The following is a 26,419-nucleotide window of genomic DNA, read 5'->3' on the forward strand; positions in this document are numbered from 1 at the left end:
AGAAGTCACCTATACTCATTAATTGCGGGAAGTATGGACATGGACAGGCAGATTGCTTTCAGTTGATTGACTGGTGGGATGAGAGAGGCCGTGATTTCGGTGAAAGAAGGAGAGGAAGAGGAACTCATGGTAGATCTGGACGTGGAGGTGGTGTTGCAGGACGATCTGGCAGAGGTATGGGGTCGTATGTGAGAGCAAATGCAGCACAAGTGCTTCACACAGGAGCTGTTCAAGCAAACACGACAAGGCATGAAGGAGACTATGACTGTGCATCACTTCCTCAGATAAACGATGATCAAAGGACATATCTCCGAGTTTTATCTCCTTTAAGAAAACATAAACTAATGAGAAATTGAATGGTAAGACAAAGTGTGAAGAATTTATTATTGATACAGGGGCATCACACCACGTGAGATATTGATTACTTAAGGAATGTTATAAACATTCATCCATGCGCCATTGGTCTACCTGATGGTGATATTGCAGTGGCGACGAAGTAAGGATACTTATGTCTCAGTTGAGATCTGTGGCTGAAAGGAGTGTTATACTCCAAAGAACTCACGTGTTCTTTGATATCAAGCTTCTTAAAGCTATTAAAGAATCTATCACTTTTACTGAAGATCTTTGTGTTTTTCAGGACTGTACCTCGAAGATGTTGATTGGAGCGGGTGAAGAGAGAGGAGGAGTGTATGTCTTCCAAGGAGTGATTAGTGTGCAAGTCAACAAGGCTGTGATTTCGGATTTATCTGACTTATGGCATCATCGTATGGGTCATCCCTTGAGTCGTGTTTTATCTTATTTATCTAGTGCTTTAGATTTTGGATAATTTGAGTTGAAAACTTCTTGTGAGATTTGTTTAAATGCAAAACAAACCCGTGATTGTTTTCATGAAAGTTCAAATAAAGCTGTTGAAATTTTTTATATAATCCATTGTGATATTTAGGGTGGTTATCAAACTCTCTATGCTTGTGGTGCTGCGTATTTTCATTCAAGAGCACTTTGGATATATTTGTTGAAAGAAAAAAAAAGAAGTGGGCGAGAATCTTAAGATGGCCGAATGACAATTTAACAAAAATGTGAGAATGGTCCATAGCAAAAGTGGAAGAGAATTAATGGGCATGAGGTCTTATTTTGCAACATAAGGGATCATACACCAAACCAGTTACGTATACACGCCACAACAAAATGGACGTGTCAAGAGGAAGTATAGACATATCCTCAATGTGGCTCGATCATTGATGTTCCAAGCTAGTGTCCTAATTCGATTTTGGGGGGAGTGTGTTTAAACGCATATCATCTCATTAATCGTACTCCAACCGGCTTATTAGATGAGAAACCTCCTTTTGAAATTCTATATGGTATCACACCAAGCTATGATTCTTTTATAGTATTTGGAAGCTAATGTTTTGTATGCAACATCTTAAGAGACAATGATAAATTTGGTGAACAAAGTCGGAGATGTGCATTTATGGGTTATCCTTTTGGACAGAAGGGGTGGCAAATATGGATCTTGACAACAATGAATTCTTTGTTTCCAGAGATGTGGTGTTTGAAGAAAATGTTTTTCCATGGTCATCCGTAACTCAGGACCAGTCTTTGCCTCAGACGTGACTACACGAACAAGGAGTAACATATGATGATGAGTTTGTCAAGTGAGTGCAAACACATAAGAACTGGTGATTGAAGACAGGGGGAGTGAATCTATAAAAGAATCTGCAGGGGAGGTAATCGCACCAGTAGTGGAGGAACAAACTGTGATGGATACAAACATACCAGACATGAATGTTGCTCCATTACGATGGAGTCAACGTGAATGTACACAATCTTCTCGTCTTGATGGTTTTATTTTCTATACGACACAGTGCCATGATGACCCTGCATCTCTCTCTTCTCACCTGACACCATCAGCGTCATCGAAGTCAGGTATAGTCCTATATCCCATCACTAATTATGTGAATTGCGACAATTTTTCTCCTTCGCAGTGTTTCTCGCAGTTCTTACAGCTGGTCGTGAACCTACTTATTTTAGCGAGGCAATGAAGGATGAAAGATGGAGAAAGCAGCTTCTACGCAGGTTAAAGATTTGGAGGCGAACAGAACATGGGATATTACCGATCCCCCACCACATAAGAAAATTATTGGTTGTCGGTGAGTTTTCACGATTAAATACAAGCATGGTTAATTGCATGGGAATAAACAAGAATAGGCTTTGGACACTACAAGAAAACATGAAATTAGCGACTGCAAATTTTTTCCGACTATTTAGCGACTGGTTTACGACTATTTAGAGACTAATTTAATTTAGTCGTAAAAGGGTCACTGATTTGTTGCTAATTAAAACAGTCGTAATTTGGTCGTTAATTAACGACTACATTGCGACTTGTGCGGCGGGTCGCTTAATTTAAAACACGTGTTATGACTTTTTTGGTAGGTGTACCAATTTTTTGCGACTAAAACTTTATAGTCGCAGTTTATGCGCAAAATAGTAGCAATTTAGTCGCAAATTTTTCTATATATACAGCACAACGCATCTCTCTTCCATTCACTCATAAACACAATCTATAGAAGCTCTGAAATTCTGAGAGCATTTCTAAGATATAATGTCTGGAAATTTCAGTAATAATAATAATAGAGAGTGGATGTATAAACGGATCGATGAAGAGATGGGAAATTTCTCAACGGAATTTGTTTCCGGGGTGGAACAATTTATGAATTTTGCAAACAACCAAACGCTAACACAAAATAATGGCGGTAAATTTTACTGTCCTTGTAGTGTTTGCAAAAATAATAAATTTTTGGCGGGAACAAAATTTGGAATCATCTGTACAGTAAAGGGTTCATGCCAGATTACTATATTTGGTATAAGCATGAGAAAAAAATTATTATGGATTATGGAACTAGTTATGTTAATACAACTCATTTAAGTTGGAATGAAGAAGATGTGGGTAATGTAGTAGAAGATAGATATGTGGATATGGTGAATGATGCATTCCCTGGTAATTATCATCAAGATGATCATCAAGATGATATTTACCAGAATGTACAAGAACCGGTGCGTAACCATCCCCAAAAAATTTACGACTTGTTAGAAGCTGGAAAAAACCCTTTATATGATGGTTGTCATGAAGGTCACTCGCAGTTATCCTTAGCTGCTCGGTTCATGCAAAATAAGGTAGATTATAATATGAGTGAAAAGTGTGTGGATTCGTGGGCGTCTTTATTTACAGAGTATTTACCAGAAGGAAATCAAGCAACCAGTTCACATTACGAGACAGAGAAATTGATGGGAAATTCGGGCCTCCCATTTCAAAAAATCGATGTTTGTATTAACAATTGTATGATCTTCTGGAAAGAAGATGAAATGTGAGAGGTTTATAAATTTTGTCAAGCGCCAAGATATAAGCCTAACGAAGGACGACGATCACGAACTATAATACCATATAGTCGTATGTGGTATCTACCTATTGGTGACAGATTGAAGAGGATGTATCAGAGCCATAAGACTGCAGCGGCAATGAGATGGCATGCTGAACACCAAGCAAAGGAGGGAGAAATGTGTCATCCCTCTGATGCGGCAGAGTGGAAATATTTTAAAGATCTACATCCCCGATTTGCTGAAGAACCCCGTAACGTGTATCTTGGATTATGTACAGATGGATTTAATCCATTTGGGATGTCTCGTAATCATTCGTTATGGCCCGTGATCTTGACTCCTTACAATTTATCACCTGGTATGTGCATGAAGACAGAGTACTTGTTCCTTACAATTCTCAATTCTGGGCCAAATCATCCACGAGCTAGTCTTGATATCTTCCTCCGACCTCTTATCGAGGAGTTAAAAGAATTATGGTCAACTGGAATCGATGCATACAATGTATCCTTGCATCAAAATTTCAAATTAAAGGCTGTGTTGATGTGGACGATAAGCGACTTTCCGGCGTATGGAATGTTATCAGGATGGACGACCCATGGTAGATTGGCTTGTCCAATTTGTTTGGACGATACAAAAGCTTTTTATCTGCCTAATGGAAGGAAGACGTGTTGGTTTGATTGTCATAGAAGGTTTCTCCCTCAATGTCATCCACTAAGAAAGAATTGAAAAGACTTTTTGAAGGGTAAACACGCTATGAATGAGTCTCCACCAGAGTCTTTGACAAGTGAGCAAGTTTATTGTGAGCGAATAAAAACGGTCAACCCTGGGAAAACGTCTGATTGTGGTGGAAACGGTCATGAAAAAAAGAAGCCCGTATATGGAAAATGGCATAACTGGCACAAAGAAAGTATATTTTGGGAGTTGCCTTATTGGAGGGACCTCAATCTTCGACATAATCTTGATGTGATGCATATAGAGAAGAATTTTTTTGACAACATCATGAATACTCTTATGAGTGTGGCGGGGAAATCCAAAGACACTATCAAGTCAAGATTGGATATAGATCGATTTTGTGATCGGGCACACTTACATGTTGATGAAAATGGTCAAGCTCCTTTTCCGGTATACACATTGGAAGAAGCTGATAGAAGAAGATTACTGGAATGTGTGAAAGCGGTCCAATTCCCAGACGGTTATGCGTCAGACTTAGCTATTTGTGTTGATATAGAGAAGGGAAAGCTTTCTGGCATGAAGAGTCATGACTGCCATGTTTTTATGGAACGGCTACTTCCATTCGTCTTTGCAGAACTCCTAGACCAGAACGTCCACCTTGCATTATCAGGTGTTTATAGCCTATTAAATGGTACACATAAAATATGATTACAGTAATTTATTCTAACTTGATTTTGAATATATAGGGGTTGGAGCATTCTTTTGGGACTTATGTTCAAGAACTTTGCAAAAAAACCGGGTCCAGATTCTAAAACAAAACATAGTCTTAATCTTATGCAATTTGGAGAAGATCTTTCCACCATCATTTTTTGATGTGATGGAGCACTTGCCTATACATCTTCCTTATGAAGCTGAATTAGGAGGCCCTGTGCAGTATAGGTGGATGTATCCTTTTGAAAGGTTTTTCAAAAAACTGAAAGCAAAAGCGAAGAACAAAAGATATGCTTCAGGATCAATTGTTGAATCATATATCAATGATGAGATTGCTTATTTTACAGAGCACTACTTTGCCTCTCATATACAAACGAAATCAAGGTAAACTCGTAATTACATTTTCTTTTTCTGTTTTAATTGGCCACAAGATAAATTTACATTGATGTTAACTCATTTATATTTCAATATTGGGTCAGATTAATAAGATTTGATGAAGGTGAAGTCCCTGTATATGTCCCTGGAGTTCCTGAAATATTTACTCACATAGGTCGGCCAAGTGGGCAAATGAATGAAATGTGGCTTTCAGAAAAAGATCACACAATTGCACATGCATATGTTTTGCGAAATTGTGAATACTTTCAGCCTTTTGAGAGGTATATCTTATTTGGTATTTCACAATTCACATTTTACTATCATTTTATCATATTGAATATATGTTTGTCGTACACGTATAGGATGTTCGAAGATTATATTGGCACAAAATACCCACAACTCTCCGAGAAAGATCTCTCTGCAAAAAGAGCCGATGAATATCCTTCATGGGTGAAAGAATATGTATGTTTTATCAATTACTACCAATTTTTAACATTTTATATCAAAAAATTATTAATGTACATATATTTATATCTGCAGGTTACATACTGGAATGCGACGAATCCTTTTCCTATTTGGGTTCAGGATATAGTGCACGGACCAGTCAATAAAGCCAAAACCTGGCCCATTTATCTTACCAGAGGATATTTGTTTCATACGAAGAATCATGGCATAGGACGGAAGACATGTAACTTTGGGGTGTGTGTTAAAGGAGAAAACTACACCGATGCATCTGATTAAGCTGAATTTTACGGGATCTTAACTGATATCATACAACTTGAGCATGAGGGGATGAAAAATTTGAAAATCACGCTTTTCAAGTGTGATTGGTATGACCCTGTAATTGGTCGTGGCACTCGAAGAGGCAATGGTGGTGTCGTTGATGTTCTTTCATCAAGAAGATACAACAAATACGAACCATTTATTCTAGGTACGTATATATATATATATATATTAACTAATTTAATAAATATATAAAATGATGATTGTTTTAACATTACTATTGCATAGCCTCCCAAGCAGATCAAGTTTGTTATATCCCATATCCATACAGGAAAAAACCAAAGCAGTTGTGGCTTAACGTACTAAAAGTAAATCCAAGGGGAAATATTTCAGGACAATATGAAGACAAAGAACCAACTCTCTTGCAACAAGATAATGATGATCCTGTAATGCTGACCACAGTTGAAGATATCGTTGTCGAAAATCGAGTACACAGAGGAAACCAAATAAATCTCGATTACGACGTCGGAGATGCAGAACCGGAAGATGAATTCATGTGTAATTTATCATCATCTGACGATGATGATGAAGATGCAGAGGAACCCTACTAATTTGTGTTGTTTAAGAATAAATTACTTCTAATGTATAATTAAATTTAGTTTTGTTGAATTTTTAAAATAATTGAACTTTTCAGACTGATTTGCGACTGAATTACATCTAATAGCCCAAAAAATTGTCTGCCATTTAAGACCGACCCTAAACGCAAAAATAAGCCCAAATAATTTTGAATCCCAATGAAACCCAATGAAGCCCAATGTTTTCACACCTTATTTCCTACTATGCGTGAAATCCATAATTCTTCTAAGTCCCAATTGCTCAAACCCTAACTCCCAAAAATCCCCAAATCCACTTTCGAATCCCGTAATCGAGCCCTAATTCGATCCCAAATCCCGCAATCGATCCGTAATCCGATCCCAAATCAAAACCCTAACCTAATTCAATCCCAAATCTAAGCCGTAATCCCTTTTCTCGATCTAAATCCACCCCAAAATCGAAGCCGTAATCCCTTTGTTCGAAACCCTAACTTCAGTCTCCGATGGCTGGCCGTGGAAGGAAGAAAGCACGAGGAGGAGCAGCTGGGTCGAAGAAGAGGCCACCGGAGGGTAGTACTTCCGAAATGCGACGAACTTCGTCGCCTCTACCCAGTCGGTACGAGTTCATTCCGGCTTCATCTCCACCACCCGTTGTCCCAACCTACGCTCCTTCGACGCATGTGCGTGACTATCCACCTCCAACGGAGTTTTTCCAAAACTCGCAACAAGGAGCCCCTGAGTCTCAACCACCGCCTCAACAACGAAGGTCAGAACAGTCTCAACTTCGCTTCTCTGCATCTCCTCACAACCGGTTTCCAGAACAACCTCAGCGTCAGCACTCTTCAACATCTCAACAACGAAACTCTCAACAAGGAGCTTCTTCATTCTCGCAACACGGACCCTCTCCATTCTCTCAAGAAGGAGGTAATTCTCCACGCTCTCAACAAGCTCACAGTGACGGTGATGAAGCTCCATATGAAGAGGGTTTAGAAGAAGAATATGGTGATATCAACCTCACGGAAGACCAGCTGAGGATACTGAATGCTTTGCTCACAAAGCCTGGCGGAGAAGCTTACACTACTGTCCTATCTCCCATAGAGAAGCCGGGTACAACGTGGTAAGTGTTTACTTGTTGCTTTGGAATTATAAGTTTGTCTCTTGCTTTGAAATGCTTAAGTGTCTATCTTGCTTTGAAATGATGATTATGATGATGATGATGATGACTGCTTGGTTGCTTTGTTTCTTTGTCTGCAGGTTTGGTCGTGACAAGTCGTCACTGACCCGGAAGATTACGAAAGTCTTTACCAACATGTTCGATGGTCTATTCTACAGCTGGAGTCGTGTGCCTCGTGACAGACAAGAGAGGTACTTCGTTGAGTTCACGGTAATGTGATCTTGTTCCCTATACTTACATTTTTTTTCTTGTATTAGCTTACTAAAATCATCTTAATATGTTTTTACTATTCTAACATCATCTGTTTCTCTCTTCTTATTGTAGAAAACCCACACCTGGGATCAATTGATAACCGGTGTGGTTCAAGCGCATTTTGAGAGTATCTGTAAGAGCCGGATGAAAGATATGGTCAGCACCGTGAGGACTTCTCGAGTGCAACCTAACTGGATTGGCGATACACTCTGGGAAAAGATGACTGCACATTGGGACACAGAAGAATCCAAGGAGAAGAGCTCAACGACATCAGCTGTTCGGATGTCTGAACGTGGGGGTCTTGGTCCACACGTCCACTTCTCAGGACAGAAGTCCTATCTTCAAATCCAACAGGAGATGGTAAGCTTATCTGTTCCTTTAGTATTCAATCAGAAAACATATGAGTATAAGTTTCATTGACATTATCTTGTTTATCATTTCAGGAAGATGAATTGGAAAGACTGGTGAGTCTTGGTGAAGTTTTCATCAAGACTCATACAAAAAAGGATGGGAGTTATGTTGATGGAAAGGCGCAGAGAGTTGCTGAAACATATAAGAAAAACTTGCAAGCCAAGTTGGATGCCATCGGGGCTGAGAACTCAGAGACTGGTGAGGGTACATTGCCTTGAGTGCTATCTATACTTCAGGTATACTTCTCTTTCTTTATTTGTTTTTTTTGCTTTATGTGTGTTGTTAGTATGGTTAGAGTCTTCGTGAACCAGATGTATGACTTTTTTTTTGTTTTGGCAGTCCACTATCATGAGTGAACGAGGAGTTCCTTATGGAGTTGGAAGCCTGTCCCAGTTGTATGCTAACGGCAAACGCAAGTACCAAGGGAGCTCTTCATTGTACAACACTCTGCAGGAACAACTACATCAAGCTCAATGCCAAATAAAAGTGCAAGCGTCTGAAAATGCAAGGCGTGAAGCAAAGTTTGCGAAGACATCAGCTGCTCAAGAAGCCAAGATCGAGAAATTCACACTGGTTGAAAGGTACTTGACTGAAACTGATCCAAGGTTCAATGACTTTTTGGCTACTCAAACAACTGTGTCGAGCACTGCTGATCCGAACTCAAACAATCCACCAACTGCTGCTCCGATCAATTCACAGAATCAAAACTCTCATCACACCCCAGAAGAGTAGGTTCCTCTAGGACTCTTCTCTCTTTATGTCTCTCGAACCATATGTTTGTTAGCATTATTTAGAACTTATCTCCAATGGTTGTATATTGTAACCATTGGAGTTTATTTTGGTATGATGGTGAACATTGTATAACCTTTTTGTATATTATATGTTTCATATGTTTTTTGGTTTTTGTTTAGCATGTTTAAAGACTTCAAAATGCCTTTTAACAAATTATTGTATTCAGGTTACCAAATTAGAACTGGAAAGAGCAATACCAAATCGTATTTACGTTGTTAAAATTAGTGGCAAGGAAGTCGTAAATCAGTCGTTACTTAGTCGGGAATCAGTCACAAAACAGTCGTAAATTTGCAAACAATTTTCGATTTCGATTATGTGTCAGTCGTCAAACCGTCGTTATTTAGTAGCTGTCTTGGTCAGAAATCAGTCGTAAAAAAGTCACAATATTTAACGACTGATGTACTACTACGTTTTCAAAGTTTGTTACGACTAAGTACCAGTCGTAACTTAGTCGCTATCGTTGTCGTTAAGCCGTCATAAAAAAGTTGCCATATTTAACGACTGATCTACAAACTATATTCTCAAACTTTGTTACGACTACATTTCAGTCGTAACTTAGTCACTAAATTGGTCGTTCATTAGTCGTTAAAGTTAACGACTAAATTGCTACTGTTTCCCGACGTTTTGTGTTAGTCGTAAAATTGTCGTGATGTAGACGTAACTTTACGACTGTATCACGATTGCTCTTATTTGCGACGAATTATTACCGACACAAGATTTTAGTCGTAAATCAGTCGTAACTTGGACTTTACCGACTGTTTAGCGATGATATATGATGTTGCTAAATACGTGAATTCTTCTAGTGGGACTATTATGAGACTTTTCTTCTGGTTGTAAAAATGACCATTGTTTGTATGTTTCTCAAGGTTTCTGCGGTTAAAGGATGAGCGGTTCATCAAAAGGATATGCATAATGCATGGAGATTGACATGAGGAAGTTTATGTGAAGTTACCACATGGCTTGCAATATAAAGATAAAACAAAAGTGTGTCGCCTCAGAAAGTCACTATATGGTCTTCGTCAAGCGCCAAAATGTTGGTTCGCAAAGCTAACGGTTGCGCTGCAAGAGTATGGATTCTTTAAAAAAATACCAGATTATTCATTGTTTGTTTGGTGTGTGGCTCCATGCGACTCTATGTCCTTATATATGTTGATGATTTATTGATTGGGGGTAATGATCCCGAGGCTATCAAGAAGTTCAACGGATATCTCAGCCAATGTTTTCATATGAAAGATTTGGGACCATTGAAATACTTCCTTGGTCTTAAGGTTTCATGGTCTCTTGAACGGTTTTATTTGTCGCAGAGAAAGTATGCATTGGACATTATTAAAGAGTGTTTATTATTGGGTAGCAGACCTGTTTCTACTCCCATGGAAAAAATCACAAGCTGGCCAAGGACGAAGGACAGTTTTTTCATGATCTAGAGAGGTATCGTAGGTTGGTCAGTCAATTGGTATATCTTACTTACACACGCCCAGAACTGTCCTATGCTGTCCATATGCTTGCTCAGTTTATGCAGAAACCTCGCGCTAAGCATTGGGAAGCAGCGACAAGAGTTGTGAACAGAGCCGGCCCTGAATTGCATATTTTTTGCATGGGCCGCAAGCTCACGACAATTTTCTTAAGCTCAAACTCTGACTTACAAATAACAGCGTATTGCAACTCCGACTTGGCTGCATACCCTATGACTCTAAGATCATTAACGGAGTTCATTGTTATGTTAGGGAACTCTCCTGTCGCATGGAAGATGAAAAAGCAGGATACGGTCTCATATTCTTCGATGGAGGCAGAATATCATGCGATAGGGTTCACTATAAGGGAGTTGAAATGGAACCGTAAACTCCTTTCCTGGTTTGGTATCCATCATAAGCAACCAACACACCTTCATTGTGCTAATAAGTCAGCTTTCTAGATCTAAGCTAATCTGATTTTTCATGAAAGAACAAAACACATCAAATCGGATTGTCACTTTGTACGAGATAAATTTCTCGATGGCTCACTTGCTACTGTGCATATTCGTACTACCGAGCAACTCACAGACATTTCTAAGGTGTTGGGTTCTCAACAATTTACTTATCTCAGGTGCAAGTTGTGCATACATGATCTACATGCTCCAACTTGAGGGGAAGTATTAGGAAGTCTTATGTAAATATCGTATAATATACTTTCTATATCTTCGGTTATGTTAATATATCTTAGTGCCGTCTGTCGTGTATATATATAAACATTTGGTTGATTGATGGAATAAGAAGATACAACATTTTCTTCTCTCTTTGTCAAGAAATTCAAGCACTTCACAAATGAAGAGATTTTTTAAAATAACTTACTACTGTACTACACAAAAAAATTTCATTGTTCGATGGAGAATCAAAATGAGGCTTTACTCTAGATCCTAGACGAGATTGCCTACGAAATGAGTGTCTTAAAGTTCCATGTTACGAAAGGATATTCCCTTGTTTTAATTCACGAGAATGTTTAAAGAAGTAATAAGCATTCCTTGTTGTGAGAAGATCCTGTCGGATCATGAAAGCTTGTATATATATTGTTGCTTAGTTTATGGTTTTGATGTGTTTGTTGAAGTTTGCTCGGAATCAGCTTAAACTCTGTCACTTACAAAATCAGACATTATTTTTTTTCTCATCCGCGTCAAATTTATCGCCATTATTTTTTGCATTGTAAAGAACCTTGATCACAGAAGAAAAATGGGTTAATCCTGAAATCGGGGAGACATTTAGAGGAAAGAGAGACGAGGAATCATTGTTTGGGAGAAAATTAGTTTAATGCATATATATTTCCTTTGGTTATCGTCTACGAAAGAAGATAATTTGAGAGAATACAATTTTTATCAAAAATTCAAACAGAATGCATTAAAAACAATAGTATTTTCGGACATGAGGCCATTTCAGAATGATTAAAAAAATTCAATATTTTGATTGGTTTTATTTTAATGAATTTTTGTTATGAGATGTCATCTTCAAAGCACAAAAATGATGTTATCACATCATATAGAAAAAAACACTTGTGTTATTATACTATTGATTATGATGTATTAAACAACTATTATGAAATAATAAATTAATAATAGGATGGTTCCAATAACTATATATTTGAAATTGTAAAATTATCATACATGCCTTCTAATTATATTATGTTATTTCTCTATACTATCATTTATGCAGTCACTTACGTAAATGAAATTTTATCTGTAAGATATTACATGAAGTATTTATATAAATGAATTTTTCTATGTAAGATATTATATATATAAATGAATCTTATAAATATATAGAAAACTCAAATAAATATAGAGATAATTAGTGAATAATATGGACGAGTAATTTGACATGAAATTCTTAACACACGGATCATAACAACAAAATAAAAACACTTTAATAAAATTAATATTTAACACAATACAATTTGTTTGTATAGCAGGGTTTAGAAGAATTAGTATATTACACCTTACAAATATGTATATCTCATAAAATATGTTAGTAAATATATTAGTGCTTTTTATTAGAAAATAATATTACAACAATATAGAAGAAAATGATTTCCAGGAAAGATACAAATCAGTAAGCAATATCGAAATAGACTCCAAATAAAGATTAGATTTCTGATTAAAATATTGCAAGGGAGAAATCCATAACGAAACAAAAACTCTTTTATTTTCTCATGTTAGACACTTTCTTTCTAAAATTTCTGTCGGGATTTTTTCTATATTGTCAATCAAATTTGTTTTCTTTTTATCCGAAAAGGTCTAATTATTAATTTGTAGGATGAGTTTTGGGTTTTGCAAATAACAAACATATCTTGAAAACATTTGACACATTAATGATTATGTGTTTTCAATTCAGATAAAACCAATAATATCTAACGTTTTAACTCATTTTTCGGAATTAAGCAAAAAAAAAAGCACTATAGTTTGTAAAGTTTATACCAATAAATATTTTTACAAAATAATTTCATTTAATAATTTTATTTAATTGAAGATGAAAAAAAACATTTCGCGCTACAATGTGGATTAATTCCTAATTTATAAATAAATAATACAATCATGTATTTTGTCCGCACATTTATGTCTAGTAGTAAGAAAAATGTGAGAATGTATTACAACACTTTCTCTCTATTCAAAACTTTCTAAAAATAAAAATCACATTTATCTCAGAAATTTGAGTCTAGGTTTAAAATTCAAACAATTTACTTGATATTCCGTGATCCAACTATTTTGGACACTAGTTGTAAAGTATTCTAAACTCGAGATAAGTAGTGTGATGGCCCGTTAGATCTCATAGATCTTATAACCTATTGATCTGAGTCCACTTAAAATTCATAAATAAACTGTTGAACCGAAGAAAAGCCCGGTACCACTTCGGTGTATTTCTACAATATCTGAATCAACAGATATGATATATATAAAAAAAAAAATAAAATCAAAATATATTTTTAAATAATATAAAAAATAATTAAAAAAATATTATTATAATAGTGGATACTTGCTATCAAGCCCATGATATAAGCCCATAGCTTTCATAACCCATACTTCCATTATAATGTTGTGCCTTGTGACGTTTACCGAGACAGAAGAATCTCTCTGATTCTTCATACCGAAAAGAAAAAAACGAAAAACCAGCTGACACGTGTCAATCATTTTCTGACACCTGGATAATCCTTAGTGGCTCTAAATCTGATTCGCTGTATTTGTTGTCTTCGTCACTCTCAAATAACTTTCTTAGCTTTCTCTTTTCTTCCCTTTGGTATTTTTTATTTCAAAACCCAATTCCAATTTCCCACCAAAGCTTACCTATCATCTATCACTTTTTGGCGCAATCCGAGAAAACCTAATCCTCGCCGACGTCATGTCGCCGTCTCGCCGGACGGCGAACGGTTCTCGCTGTTCATGCATCCGCGGTGAAATCGATGGAATCGCCGGCGACGATTCCGGTGAGTCGTTTGACCTTACAACATGCATACATTGCAACGGGTCCGATTCGGTTAAACCCGATCTCTCTTCCTCTTTCTCTTCGTCTTCTTCGTTTGGATCAAAATCGGATGATTCGGAGAAGCTTCGTAGAATCATCGTCGCTTCCGTCAAAGGATTCTCCATAGGTACCGGGATTAAAGGTGGATTAGCTATTTTCTCAATCGTAGCTCGTTTCGCTCGCCGTAGATCTTCTTCTCAATCAAGGTAGAGTGAGAAAACCGGAATCGAGATTACGAATTTGGATTTTTTTTTCTTTTCTGATTTTTCTGATTTATCGTTGATTAATTGGAATCTATGGATTTAGGAAAATCGGTGATTTCTCGAATAGTGAAGCTATTGCCATGGGGATTAAGGAGACATTAAGATATGGATTGTTCTTAGGAACTTTTGCTGGTACTTTTGTTTCCGTTGATGAAGCTATTTGTGCTTTGGCAGGACACCAAAGGCATGTTGATTTTGTTTGTTAATTTTTAATTTCGATTAACCAAATTAGTTATCAATCTTCATCAGATTTAAGTATGGGAATCATCACTTTTGATCAGACAGTGAAGTGTTTTGTCTGAATCCAGAACTGCAAAGTGGAGGGCCCTGTTTGCTGGTTTGGTGGCTGGTCCATCGATGCTTCTCACAGGGCCAAACACAACACACACGAGTTTGGCTGTTTACATATTGATGCGTGCGGCGGTTCTCGCGTCGCGGTGCGGCATCAAAAGCAAACGGTTTGGTTCCATCTGCAAGCCGCTTACTTGGAAACACGGGGACTTGTTTCTCATGTGTCTCTCTTCTTCACAGATTTTGTATGTTCTCTCTCTTACTCTACAAAGTTATTAGGCGTTTGAATACTGAAGCTGAGTTACTAGCTTTGATCATCTTGCTCAGTGGTTACTAGGTTCTTTGAAGTTCTTGTTTTTTTTATTCATCTTGCTCAATTTTTGTGTGTTTTTTCAGGTCTGCTTACATTTTATCGCAAGAAAGCCTTCCTTCATCGTACAAGTCTTTCCTTAACAAACAAGGTGGGAAGGATCTTTCTATATTACAAGGCGTAAAAGATATCGCAAGCGCCAAACCATTCACCAATTTAAGAGCAATTGAGAAATATTACAAGTCTGTTGGAGTTGATATCAAACTAGATCCTAACATGAAAGTCCCCTGTTCGGTAGGTTTATATACTTGCCTCCTTCTTTATTTTTAAAAAGGAACAGAGCATTTGTTTGCGAAACCAAAATTGGAAATTTAGAGAGCAATAACTATCTGAAACTGCATAGTTAATTATATGCAAAAGCATCTCTGTCTTTTCCTCTCCTTGTATCACCGATTCTTCTTTTCAATGATTCTGCAATCTTAATTCTTATTGATGCTACAATCGTCTAGAAAAGCTTTACTCAATAGTTATGATGTTTCTTGTAGATAATACATGGGAAAGAGTCGTGTACTAAGCATGGTATTACATTTTTCCTTCAAGCTTACAAGAGGGCTCTACCTGTCTATGTCCCTGTCTACTTGATTCCAGCGTTAATAGTCCATCGTCAAGACCTGCTAAAAAAGTAAATTGCTTGTTAATTGATATTAACTTCTGTATGCTGATTTTATTCATCACCTCATAAAATCTTTCATTCCAAATCTCACAGGCAATACTCTATACTTGGCAAGGGTCTTCTAGGCACGGCGAGATCAAGTTTGTTTCTCTCTACGTACTGCACTTCTGCCTGGTTAGAATCGAATCTTGAAAAGCTCTACATATCATGTTACCTTAGCTTTGGTGGCATTCATTGAGCTGTTTCCCGAAACTTATAGCATCTCTACAATTATCTAAACTAGGGTTTGGACTTGCCTACTTTTCCGGACTTTTGAGACATGCAACATACCGCTAGTGGCTATAGCAACGGTACAGTCCATTAACATATCACATGTATATATGCATGTAGCATCAATATTGTACCTAAGCCGAGACATTTTTTTTATCCGCAGTTCCCAACAGGTCTGGCTTTAGCAATTGAAAAGAAAAGCAGAAGGATAGAGATATCACTCTACTGCTTAGCGAGGGCAATAGAGAGCTTCTTCACTTGCATGACAGATGCAGGATACATTCGACCGCCCAAGAGTCTGAGAAGAGCAGATGTGGTTGTGTTCAGCGTTTCTACAGCCATTATAATGCACTGTTACGCGCAGGAAAGAGAGGTATTTCGATCGAAATATTTGAACGTCCTGGATTGGGTTTTTGGTGTTCCTCCTCCTCCTCTTACTCCTTGTGAAACAGCCTAAGCCTTTTATTTTCTAATTTTCGACCTCAGAAGGGTAAAATAAAGCATTAGTTATATGGAAGTTTGAGAAGTTTGTCAACTTTTAACCAAAGATCTTTGATTTGGAATAGAAATTGGTTGTAAAGTGTGCATTAAGAGTCCCTAGGAGTTTTTTTTTTGGGTATTTTTTGGGATATCAAATGAAAACTTTTTAGCCATATGCCAATTCCTTGTAGTTTATCTCTAACCTCAATTTTTTTTTTGTTAACAATGATGATTAACTCACTTGAAAGTATTGGAACTAGGGGTGTTCAATCCGTTAAAAACCAAACTGAACCGAACCGAATTAGAGCAATATGGTTTGGTTTCGATTATACTATAAAAACCGAATAAACCAAATGGATGTAATTTTTTGAATATCGTACGATAATTAGATATTAACCGATTAAACCGATAGAACAAAAAAAACTGATTAGTTCTAAATTCTAATATAATAGTATATAGTATACACTATATATATTATTATGAATACTTATATATATTTAATTTCAAAATCTAATATGTAAAGTCTAAATATACCATAATATAGAATAATATAATTAACTTAATTATAAGTTTAAATAAAGCAATTCAATTTATTTTTTTATTTTTTATTGGTATCATATCGAAATTCATTCAATTTAGAATTACCAAACATATATTTTTTTGGTATAAACCTAAAAAATAAAAAACTGAGAGTATACAAACCAAACCATATTATATAGATATGAATTTAATATAATAGCTATTTCTTTTAAACCGGAAAAAAATAAGAAACGATATCTAGATTGAACCCCCCGTAACTGGAACCATTGTTCTTTACCATTTTGGGGTAAAGAAAAAAATAAGAAATGAAAATCTAAATTTTGTTAAAACTGTTCATTGGACACCAACAAAAAAATGAATTTTTTTCTTTTTTTCTTTTTTTGCTTTCAATTAAAGATGCTCGTGTGTGGTAAGGAAGAAGAGAAAGAAATGATTGTGTTTGACATTTATACTTGTACTGCTTCTGCAACTATATAATTCAAAAGTACCATAACTGTCACATTAATACCATTGGATTTAACCCTCAATTATTTTTGTGATCACTTTGTAGTAATTTTTTACTAGATCATACTTGTACATTTAAATCAGTATAAATTTAACTAGAAATAAATCATTGTAAAATACAATATTTTGAATTTATAGTCTATTAGTTTTCGGCGAAATATTTGACAATAACGTTAATGATAAAAAAAATAATTGTTTGCACTTCTCAAAGATATTCTAGTTCTACGTTTTTTGCTTCAAAGTTTTAAGTACAACTTGACAAATCTCCAATTCACAGTTTTGCTCTCTCTACTATTGGCACCAATATGTAGAGTTGCTTGGTAGGAGCTTTTATTTCAGTTTTTTATTGTACAATTAAACCGTAAAAAATTTTGCTTTTTAACCAAAAGTTCCACCAATGTAGCTTAATTAAAAAATGGATTGTGGACAAAAAAAAAATTTTTAAAGGTGAATTTTAGAAAGTTAGAAAAAAAAGAAAAATAAATAACAGTTGAGACTTTAGACCATCTCCAATGGAGAGTTCTAGTAGTAGTTTTTAAATTGTATGTATATAATAATAATAATAAAATATTAAAAAGGTTTCTAAAAAAGGAGAGAGGGTATCTATAATTTCTTAATTTAGAACTTTTCTCTCTATTTTTAAGAGTTCTCTCCTCTTTTAAGATATTTCATTTTATATAATATTTTGAGAACTTTGACCAAAATTTTAAAACCTATGGTTAAAGATGGTCTTAGAGAAAGAAAAAAATAAATAAAAGCATATTTGATAAAATTTTGACTTTTAAAACTTCCAAAAGAATAAAGTCCTCAACACTGAACACCCCTCAACACCAAACACCCCTGAGCCCAACACAACACCCCTCAACACCAATCATGACCTCTGGTGGGTCTTTCATGATTTTTTCTTTTGTTTTTAAGTGTGTCTTCCAAATTATTCGAGAATCAAAATGAATTACATATGAAAGATCGAGAAAAAGTTAACATAATTTGTTAATCAACACTCAAACATACAGAAAGGTTTACGATTAATACAAAAGGGCTTCAATTTGACACGAACATCCACCACCTATACACTGCATATCCGTAGACCGCACCGTATACAACCATCCTCATAGGGTACACTCTAAACCAGCTACATGTATGTCACATAGAAACAAAAATATATTCAATCATCACATCACATATATATACGTTAACTTGTAGAACCTAATATGTAGCTACTATATAAACATTATTATAAATTGGAACCTAACTTTGTACGTTATTGTTATATGTTCCACAAATTTATTCATTAGGGTTTAGACATTAACCTTAACCAAAATTTAAATCTAACAATTTTTTGTTTGTTTGTCAACGATTTGCATTTCACATGATTGAACCTGAATAATGACATAACGACATCAACGACAACTACACTAACTATTAGGATACATAATAATTTGGATCTAACAATTTAAGTCTCTATATATATATATATATATATATAAACTAATAAGATATAAGTAACCTCGAAGGTTGAGATTTGCGGGAGAGAGCGGCGGCTCTTTCCTCCGCCGTGACAGGGTAGCTCCACCGGGAGAAATTCCGATCAAAGAAGTCCCAATCCGGCAAAACTATGCCGCCGATCAGAGAAACACCGACGGCGTAAGTAACGACCGTCTTCTTGAAAGATTGTGTCCATAACCATACAAATACCATCACCACTGCAAGGCCTACCATTGACGATCTAAGAGATGCTTCGTTTCCCATATTTTGAAGAAAAATAATAAAAGAAAATTGTCCTATTTTTATGTTGAGGAGAGTAGATTATTTATTTTGGAAAAGGGATTAGTTGAAGCCTTGAAGGTGCTTTTTTAGAAGGGAACGAAAAGGATGGTAACAGAGAAACATGGAAAGATGATTTACAGATTGTGTTGGAGAGAGTTTTTCGTTTATGTGTTAATTTTATATTAAATATTTTCTTTTTTTTGCGACATATTAAATGTATTTTTATATGGGGTATGTATTGGAAAAATGCGTGGCAATCAATTCAATTGAATGCCGCCATAAATGTTCTGAAGTCCCAACCGTATTTTTGGATCCAATTTGTGTTTATTCAATTTGATTTTTTCTTAATTATGGTTTATGATCATAACAAGAAAATGAAGATTAGCATGGCCGCCTCTCCGCAAGGATGACACGCACGGTTCAAATTTTGTCAATATTTACAAAAAAAAAAAAAAAGAACACGGACAAATGAAAGTGAAAACTTATGTAAAGATATAACAGAATCATCAAACGAGAAATTAAATGCTCATAGCTTCTTTAACCAAAAAAAAAAAATGCTTATAGATTCTTTAAAGATATAGCTTTTTTTTTTCTTCACAATACTTATAACTTTTTTTTAAGAGTATGATTATCGCTGGATACGCTTACGAATTTTTTAGGCATTTTTATACTATTAAATTGCCATGTGAAACTAGAAACCGTCTCTTAAGGTTTTAAAACAAAAGACGTATCTTACCTAAAAGTATATCATCTGATTAAATTTATTAGTAAATATTCATAAGAACCTCAGCAAAAATATTACGTTAATCATGGTCTAACAAAAAAAAATATGATTGACATAAACAAGCATAAGAGTATATATCAAGCAATTTTGAAAACAGAAAAATCATAATATCAAAACAAAAAAAATTACAAATCTTAAAAATGTAAGGAATGGCTGAAATTTTTTAGGTTTTAGGGGATATATTTTACGATAAAGATAAAGAGTGTCGTGTATAAAATATAGTTTAAATTATAGGGTTTAAAATTTCTACTATTACATATTATATATTCAAAGTTTAGTGCGAGACTAAGCTGCATAAAGATTCACTGCTTTAAACTTCATTATTGAAAGGACCAAACTATATGTACTATTAGACCAAAAGCATTGTTTCCACTGTTTATTATTTCTTGTAAAGATATTGAAAACCCTAATTTTGCAGCTAGAGTAGTAGAAAAGCTCATTGAGGATCAAACAGACCTTTAAAGGACAAAAAAAAATCTTTCATGGTGCCTCATCCAGAGAAGATATAAGATTATCTGTTAAGATTCTCGGTAAAGACTTTAAAAGAGGAACAATTAGAGAACACACATCTCACACAGTTCAGTCTTAAGATATTCATGAAATACAACTATTATTTACTATATTTAGAGATGCTTTTGCTCACCCACCTCATCCTCTTCCTTGGATAATAATTCAGGACCCTCTATCAATAAACTGAAAACTCATACGTTTAGGTATCAAGATCTTATCCACGGTATGATCAAAATGGGATCTTTCTTGTAGATAAAGTTCTAGTTGATAAGGGTTTTAAGAATCTGATAAGTATTTTACTTGAATTTGTTGAGGTTAACCTTTTAATGCAGTAAGATTGCTTGATTTAGTCACACTAATTATCACATCTCCATATTTATCTATCTCTCTTCTGAGTGCATCCACATGCAAAACATGGGTCTTGGTCGGATCACTGGCCCTTGGTGACATATTCTGCAAGTTTTAGAAGGCAGAAGAAGAGAGTGTTTCAGTTTGATTTGTACCATCATAGAAGATGCTTGGAATATAGTTCAGAGGGACTCTGTTTCCAATGAAATCAGTTGGTTACTTACATAAATTCTTACTTCAAGAACCTATGAAAAATACAAAAAAAAAGATACTAGAAAACAATGTTTCTCAAATTGAAGCTAGACAGGACCAGTTTCAAAAGGAGATATCAGAGATCAAATCATCAACATCCTTAATTCCTGCAGATATACGGACAAGATCTTCCATCAAGCCTCTAGCCACACTTACTTTTGTAGGTGTGCTTGCATGTGACATGAAGCATGGCATGCTTATAAATGACTTAACACTCCCTAATAAAGAAAAAGAAAGTGATGAAATCAGGATTCAAAACTCTCATGAATATGATTACAGCTGAAGAAAAAGGAAAAAAAAGCATATTTGACTGCTATGCTGAAATATTTGATGGTTTCTACATTACGCTTGGATAACACTTGATCATGTCATACAGCTAAAAACTGATCCTGCCCTCTTTGCCTGCATTTTTTGATCTCATGTTAAGAACTTAAATGTGATAGAATATCATACTTATCACCTCTATCTATTTCTGTTGCATTTTCAAATAACCATTGACTGGTTATACTCAGTTCAATGTAGTAGCTTATATGGTTTGTATTTTGATTTTCTTGGCCAACAAGGTCACATGTTAGACCATTGCTGTTTTCTGCTTTATGTATTGAACTTTGGCATTTTGTAAAAAGTAATTAAAGAATATCTTTCCTTTATCATCTTTCTCTTTCCTACGCCATTGATTCTTTTGGCAGCAAGTCTAGGTTCATTCGATGTGGTTCTTCATCCTTTGTACTATCTCCTATTTCTTGATTCACCTTTCTTTGGATTAAAGAAATCCCTAAAAAGCTTTCCACTGTTTTATTCGCAAAACAGAAAAAACTCTTTTATCATTATTATCAGAGCTACTCGATTGCCTGGAACCACGGAAAATGGATGTTGAAACAAGACATAAGGTACATGTGATGGCTGAGCAGGTGCTAGTTGAGCAAACAGAAGATCTACGTTTACAACAAGAGAAAAAGCTCAAAGATCAAAAAATCCACATTGAATCTTTTGAAGCAAGGTTTTCTTATAGAGCGCCTACGCAGCAGCAAGATCCAAACCAGTGCTCTAGCTCATCACCTCCAGGTGGAGTCCATTCACATAGAATGTTCCAGTTACCAGATCCTCCAGATCTGAGTGAGATTGAGCAGAACTTACCCAGAAACAACTTGTTGCCTCCAGTTGTAGTTCTGTCTCAAAGGATGATCCAGTCACCAGATCCTATGGGTTTGAGTGGGATAGATCAGAGTATGACCAGAAAGGTTCAGGGCACTGAGAGTTCACCTTTGCTACCTAATTGTCTTTCTTCTCAGCTGACCAAGGTATGCTTTCGCAGCTTTGATGGTACTGATCTGCGAGGGTGGATCTATCTATTCAATCATTTTTTTGATCTAGATAGAACACCGGCTGATCTTAAGGTACGTCTAGTGGCTCTTTACTTGTCAGGCACGATCTTAGAATGGCACCACAATTCTTAGCCGAGATATATGGGATCATGCATTCGTCCGATTATGTGCTTGTAATTTTTTTAAAGTTTAGTGAGTTGTTTAACGAGCCTTTATCCGAGCTCGTGAGCCTGAAGCAAACCAACAAGGTTGTAGAGACCTATTCGAGAAATTTTGAGATACTCAGGACCAGAATAACTATACTGGCAAGTCATGCTCTCAGCATATTTTTTTTCCAACATGAGCCCCCATCTATCCTACCATACCAGACAGCTTGAGGTTAAGACAGTGACAGCTGCAGCCCGGATAGCTAAGCTCCATGAATCTTCACTCCTCCATACTCCGATTAAACAGAGTAGAGCTCCCTTCAGTCCTTTTCAGAGGCAAACCAGTCAGCTCACACAACGCCCAACACAAACTAACTCCTCTGCTTCCTTCACAAGACTCTAACAACCAGCTGGCACTCAGATCTCTGTTTCCTACAAAACAGAACATGGGTAAAGGTCCAAGAAAGTTCACTTATGAGGAAATGCATGATAGGAGGTCGAAGGGGTTATGCATGTTCTGTGAGGAGCCTTACTCAAGACCTGTTGAATCATGTGTTTCAAGACATTTCCCAGAAGTTTTTCTTGGTGTTCTTTCACGATATATTAATTTATAGCCATTCCTGGGATTTCCACCTCTAACACCTCACAACCATATTTGAGATTCTTCGTCAGCAACAGCTATCCCTGAAACCTTCTAAATGTACCTTTGAAGCGACTATCATTGAATACTTTGGTCATTTCATCTCTGCAGAGGAAGTCAGCACTGATCTTCGCAAGATTGAAGTCATTGAAAAATGACCTGCATCTAACTCACAGTAGCATGAAATTCCGTAGTTTCTTGGAGCTCGCAAACTATTATGGAGGTTCATTAGAGGGTACAGTGTCACCACACGGCCACTCACCAGCTTGTTGAAAAAGGATGACTTCTTGTGGAGCCCTAAATCTCAACTCGCCTTTGATAAGTTGAAGGTTGCTCTTACTTCTTCTCCAACACTGGCCTTACCTGACTTTACGAAGACCTTTGTGATTGAGTTAACCGCTTATAATACTAGTATTAGGGCAGTTTAGATGTAGGAGCACCACCCAATGTGTTACATCAGCCGTGCACCAGGCCCTCACCACCAGGCTTTGTTAGTTTATGTTAAAGAGCTTCTCGCAGTGGTTCACGCTGTTCACACCTGGAATGCTTACATGGAGCACTGTCATTTCATTATCAAGACCGATCAAAAGAGCATCAAATACATGTTGGACCAGAAAGTCATTATTTGGCTTGCAATGGCGATTTAGGGATGCTATGGCGATTTGAGTGTCAACAACTCTTTTTGTCCAACGGTTTTCTCGACTTCAGCGATACAACTACTCCGACGAAATGACTACTTTGTAACCAAGTCAATACAATAAGGTTCAAGTGTCTCGGATCTGGGTAAAGGATATTAAAGATCGGTAAGTGGTTTAATCACATTGGTTTACTTCACACATGAGGATATTATGTTGTAAATGGGCTAATCATGCCATCTTCTTTTTAGTATATTTTTAAGTTAGTCCTGAAAAATTAGGGTTGATTGAGAGAGAGAAAGTGAGAAAATGGAGACACCGATTGTATCAGTCTCAAGATATATATTTTTTTGTTTTATTGCTCCCGCTTCTCGTTGATGTGCGTGTGGTGTGGGCAGCAAGTTTTAACCTAAAAGAATCAATTAAAGCCGAAAGTGCACAGCTAATCGATTGTAGTACTTAGGGATTGAATCCACAAGGAATGAGGATATTTTCTGCAAATTTTTTTGAAAGAGATTAAAGCAAGGAATTCTAGAACTAATCGATATTTAAAGGGGGTTTTGGGTGTCACCAAAAACGTAAATCCTAAAATAAACAAGAAAATGAAGAAACGATTAAAACTAATGTTTTCATACGTGACCTAGACTCGCGGTTAAACCGGTGAATCCGGTGACGGGTTTAATGCTGAAATCGCTGGATAAAGATCCGAAAAACCGGCAAAAACCTGATAAACCCGTGACCCGGGTAGTGGATGAACCGATGGATGAGAGTTGAACCGGTTAATAAAAATTTTTGATTTTCAAAAACTCTGATATGAAAGTTGTGGTTTATTGATTAAGGGTTTTGATTTTTAGTTTGTTCTCTTCCCAAGTCAATTGTGAATCATCGGCCACACAAACTCAAAAATTGTTCTGTAAGTCGTTCTTCTACTCTCTTTTTTTTTCTTTCAGATTTTACTATTATATTTTTTTGTCATGTAGTCTTTGACTTCTCTATAATTGTTTCTCAAGTTTCTAATTTAGTTAATTATACTTCAGAGTTTGTAATGACTTTTTGCAGTCTTTGTACTCTTTCGTTATGCTTTTAGTTTATGTTAATGAATGTTCACTTCTCACCAACTAATAAAATCTTATATAAAGAGTAATTGATTCTCATATTCATTTCATATTTTGAAGATTCATCGTATATCATATTCCACTTTCTTTATGCCATCGATAATGTCATGTGAACTCTATTTTGGTGTGATTTTAACAGTCAATGGACACAGAACAAGATGAAAACTATGAAGAAATAGCTGCAGCAAACCGTTCAGTCCGAGGAAAAAGTGATATTGCTTGGTCCTATGTGATTCAGTCAAAGGACACAAGTGGAAACTTGGTTTTGGAATGTGGATTTTGTCACAAAAAAGAGTTAAAACTTAAAACATCAAACATCAAATATCAAACCCAATGGTCGAACCATGATCCAACCAGTGACCCGGAAGGTAATCTGGTTCATTGTCCAGGTCGGGTTTAAAAAATTGATTTAAACTAAAAATAACCTAATCTAAAGACTAAAGAAAATCGGATGGGAATTAAAAATGACCTAACACAAAAAGCATTGAATAAAAATAGATGTAAGACTTATAAAAACAAGGTGTTGTATTGTCAGGGAAATACGTCACTGTCGTGATCATAACCAACTCTCATCCAAGACCCTGACTAGTAGCTTTCGTCTCTGGCCCCGACCACAAATGTACGCAATCTTACACTAGAATCATCTACATTCACAACTCACCCATAGATAGGTTTCCACTCCTATGGCAGAATTGCTCTTTTCAAACTAGATCTGGCTCCTAATGAAAATTTTCGGAATACTACAAACCTAAATCAGATTATAGTTCATGACGCTACTCCCATACATTAAAAATAAGTTTAGAAGAAAATGTTATAGGATTCGACTTAATAGCTCATGCAATCCTCACCGAACATATGATCCCCATCGAAAATTTCTTTAAACCCAACAAATAAACTACTCAGTCATGATTAAAGAAAGCAAAAACATTGTATTGAAAAGCTGTATCGAAATTGATATTGAACAAGAAACAAAGAGGGTTCAAGAGATAGATCTCTATCTCCCTAAACCTAAAAGCTAAAAAACGACTAACACAACTCTAACAATGGAATAACATGAAAAGCACATGGCTTAGGGTTCATAAAACAAGTATTTATAGTCTTCAAGTCTTTTATGGACGTTACTTAGGGTTTCTGATAACACCGTATTTTGACCACTTTTATAGATCATAATTGTATCTAATGCAGGTGTTTTAACTCTGTTTTCAATGGTTTTTAAAGTTTTTTCAATGTTTTAGAGTTTCAAAATACTTTACAGGAAACTTGGGCAAAAGATATGCAATTTGGAACAAATGAGCAATTTTGGATAAATGCAGACTGTCAGAAGTATGACAAGCGATGAAGAATTTATCACCGTCTGATCACCCTCAAAATTTGAGACAACATAGAGGATCCAACCAGCTTTCTAATGCACTTGGTTTGGAGACAATTTAACGGTTAGATCTTCAGATACTCCCGATGCAAGAATGACAGAAAATGCAGTTCCGGAAGAGAGCCATGTGCCGGGACCGC

At 36.0% G+C, this 26,419-nt stretch overlaps 2 protein-coding genes across 2 annotated transcripts; one reads left to right on the forward strand and one right to left on the reverse strand.

Annotated features, from left to right (window-relative positions):
* The first annotated feature begins 13,840 nt into the window (after positions 1-13,840).
* On the forward strand, positions 13,841-16,499 carry LOC18015403. The gene is made up of 8 exons (XM_006397354.2): positions 13,841-14,263; positions 14,364-14,504; positions 14,629-14,856; positions 15,008-15,215; positions 15,467-15,603; positions 15,688-15,768; positions 15,878-15,944; positions 16,028-16,499. The coding sequence occupies exons 1-8, from the start codon at positions 13,935-13,937 to the stop codon at positions 16,319-16,321; spliced, it is 1,485 nt and encodes a 494-aa protein (XP_006397417.1). The 5' UTR covers positions 13,841-13,934; the 3' UTR covers positions 16,322-16,499.
* A 1,777-nt stretch (positions 16,500-18,276) lies between these two features.
* On the reverse strand, positions 18,277-19,305 carry LOC18015361 (signal peptidase complex-like protein DTM1). Its single transcript, XM_006397355.2, has 2 exons — positions 18,896-19,305; positions 18,277-18,520 (listed from the first exon to the last, which is right to left on the reverse strand). Exons 1-2 carry the CDS (start codon positions 19,135-19,137, stop codon positions 18,430-18,432), a joined length of 333 nt encoding a protein of 110 aa, XP_006397418.1. The 5' UTR covers positions 19,138-19,305; the 3' UTR covers positions 18,277-18,429.
* Positions 19,306-26,419: the final 7,114 nt, after the last annotated feature.

The sequence above is a fragment of the Eutrema salsugineum genome, unplaced genomic scaffold (assembly GCF_000478725.1).
Source record: "Eutrema salsugineum unplaced genomic scaffold, Eutsalg1_0 scaffold_23, whole genome shotgun sequence".
NCBI classification, from domain to species: Eukaryota; Viridiplantae; Streptophyta; class Magnoliopsida; order Brassicales; family Brassicaceae; genus Eutrema; species Eutrema salsugineum.

Excerpts from the sequence above, each read along its gene's own strand:
- LOC18015403 (XM_006397354.2), top strand. The coding sequence starts at position 13,935 with ATGTCGCCGTCTCGCCGGACGGCGAACGGTTCTCGCTGTTCATGCATC. Across the intron at positions 14,505-14,628 it reads GCTTTGGCAGGACACCAAAG|AACTGCAAAGTGGAGGGCCC; the intron begins GCATGTTGATTT and ends GTCTGAATCCAG. Across the intron at positions 15,945-16,027 it reads CGCTAGTGGCTATAGCAACG|TTCCCAACAGGTCTGGCTTT; the intron begins GTACAGTCCATT and ends TTTTATCCGCAG.
- LOC18015361 (XM_006397355.2), bottom strand. The coding sequence starts at position 19,137 with ATGGGAAACGAAGCATCTCTTAGATCGTCAATGGTAGGCCTTGCAGTG. Across the intron at positions 18,521-18,895 it reads CGCAAATCTCAACCTTCGAG|CTGGTTTAGAGTGTACCCTA; the intron begins GTTACTTATATC and ends ACATACATGTAG.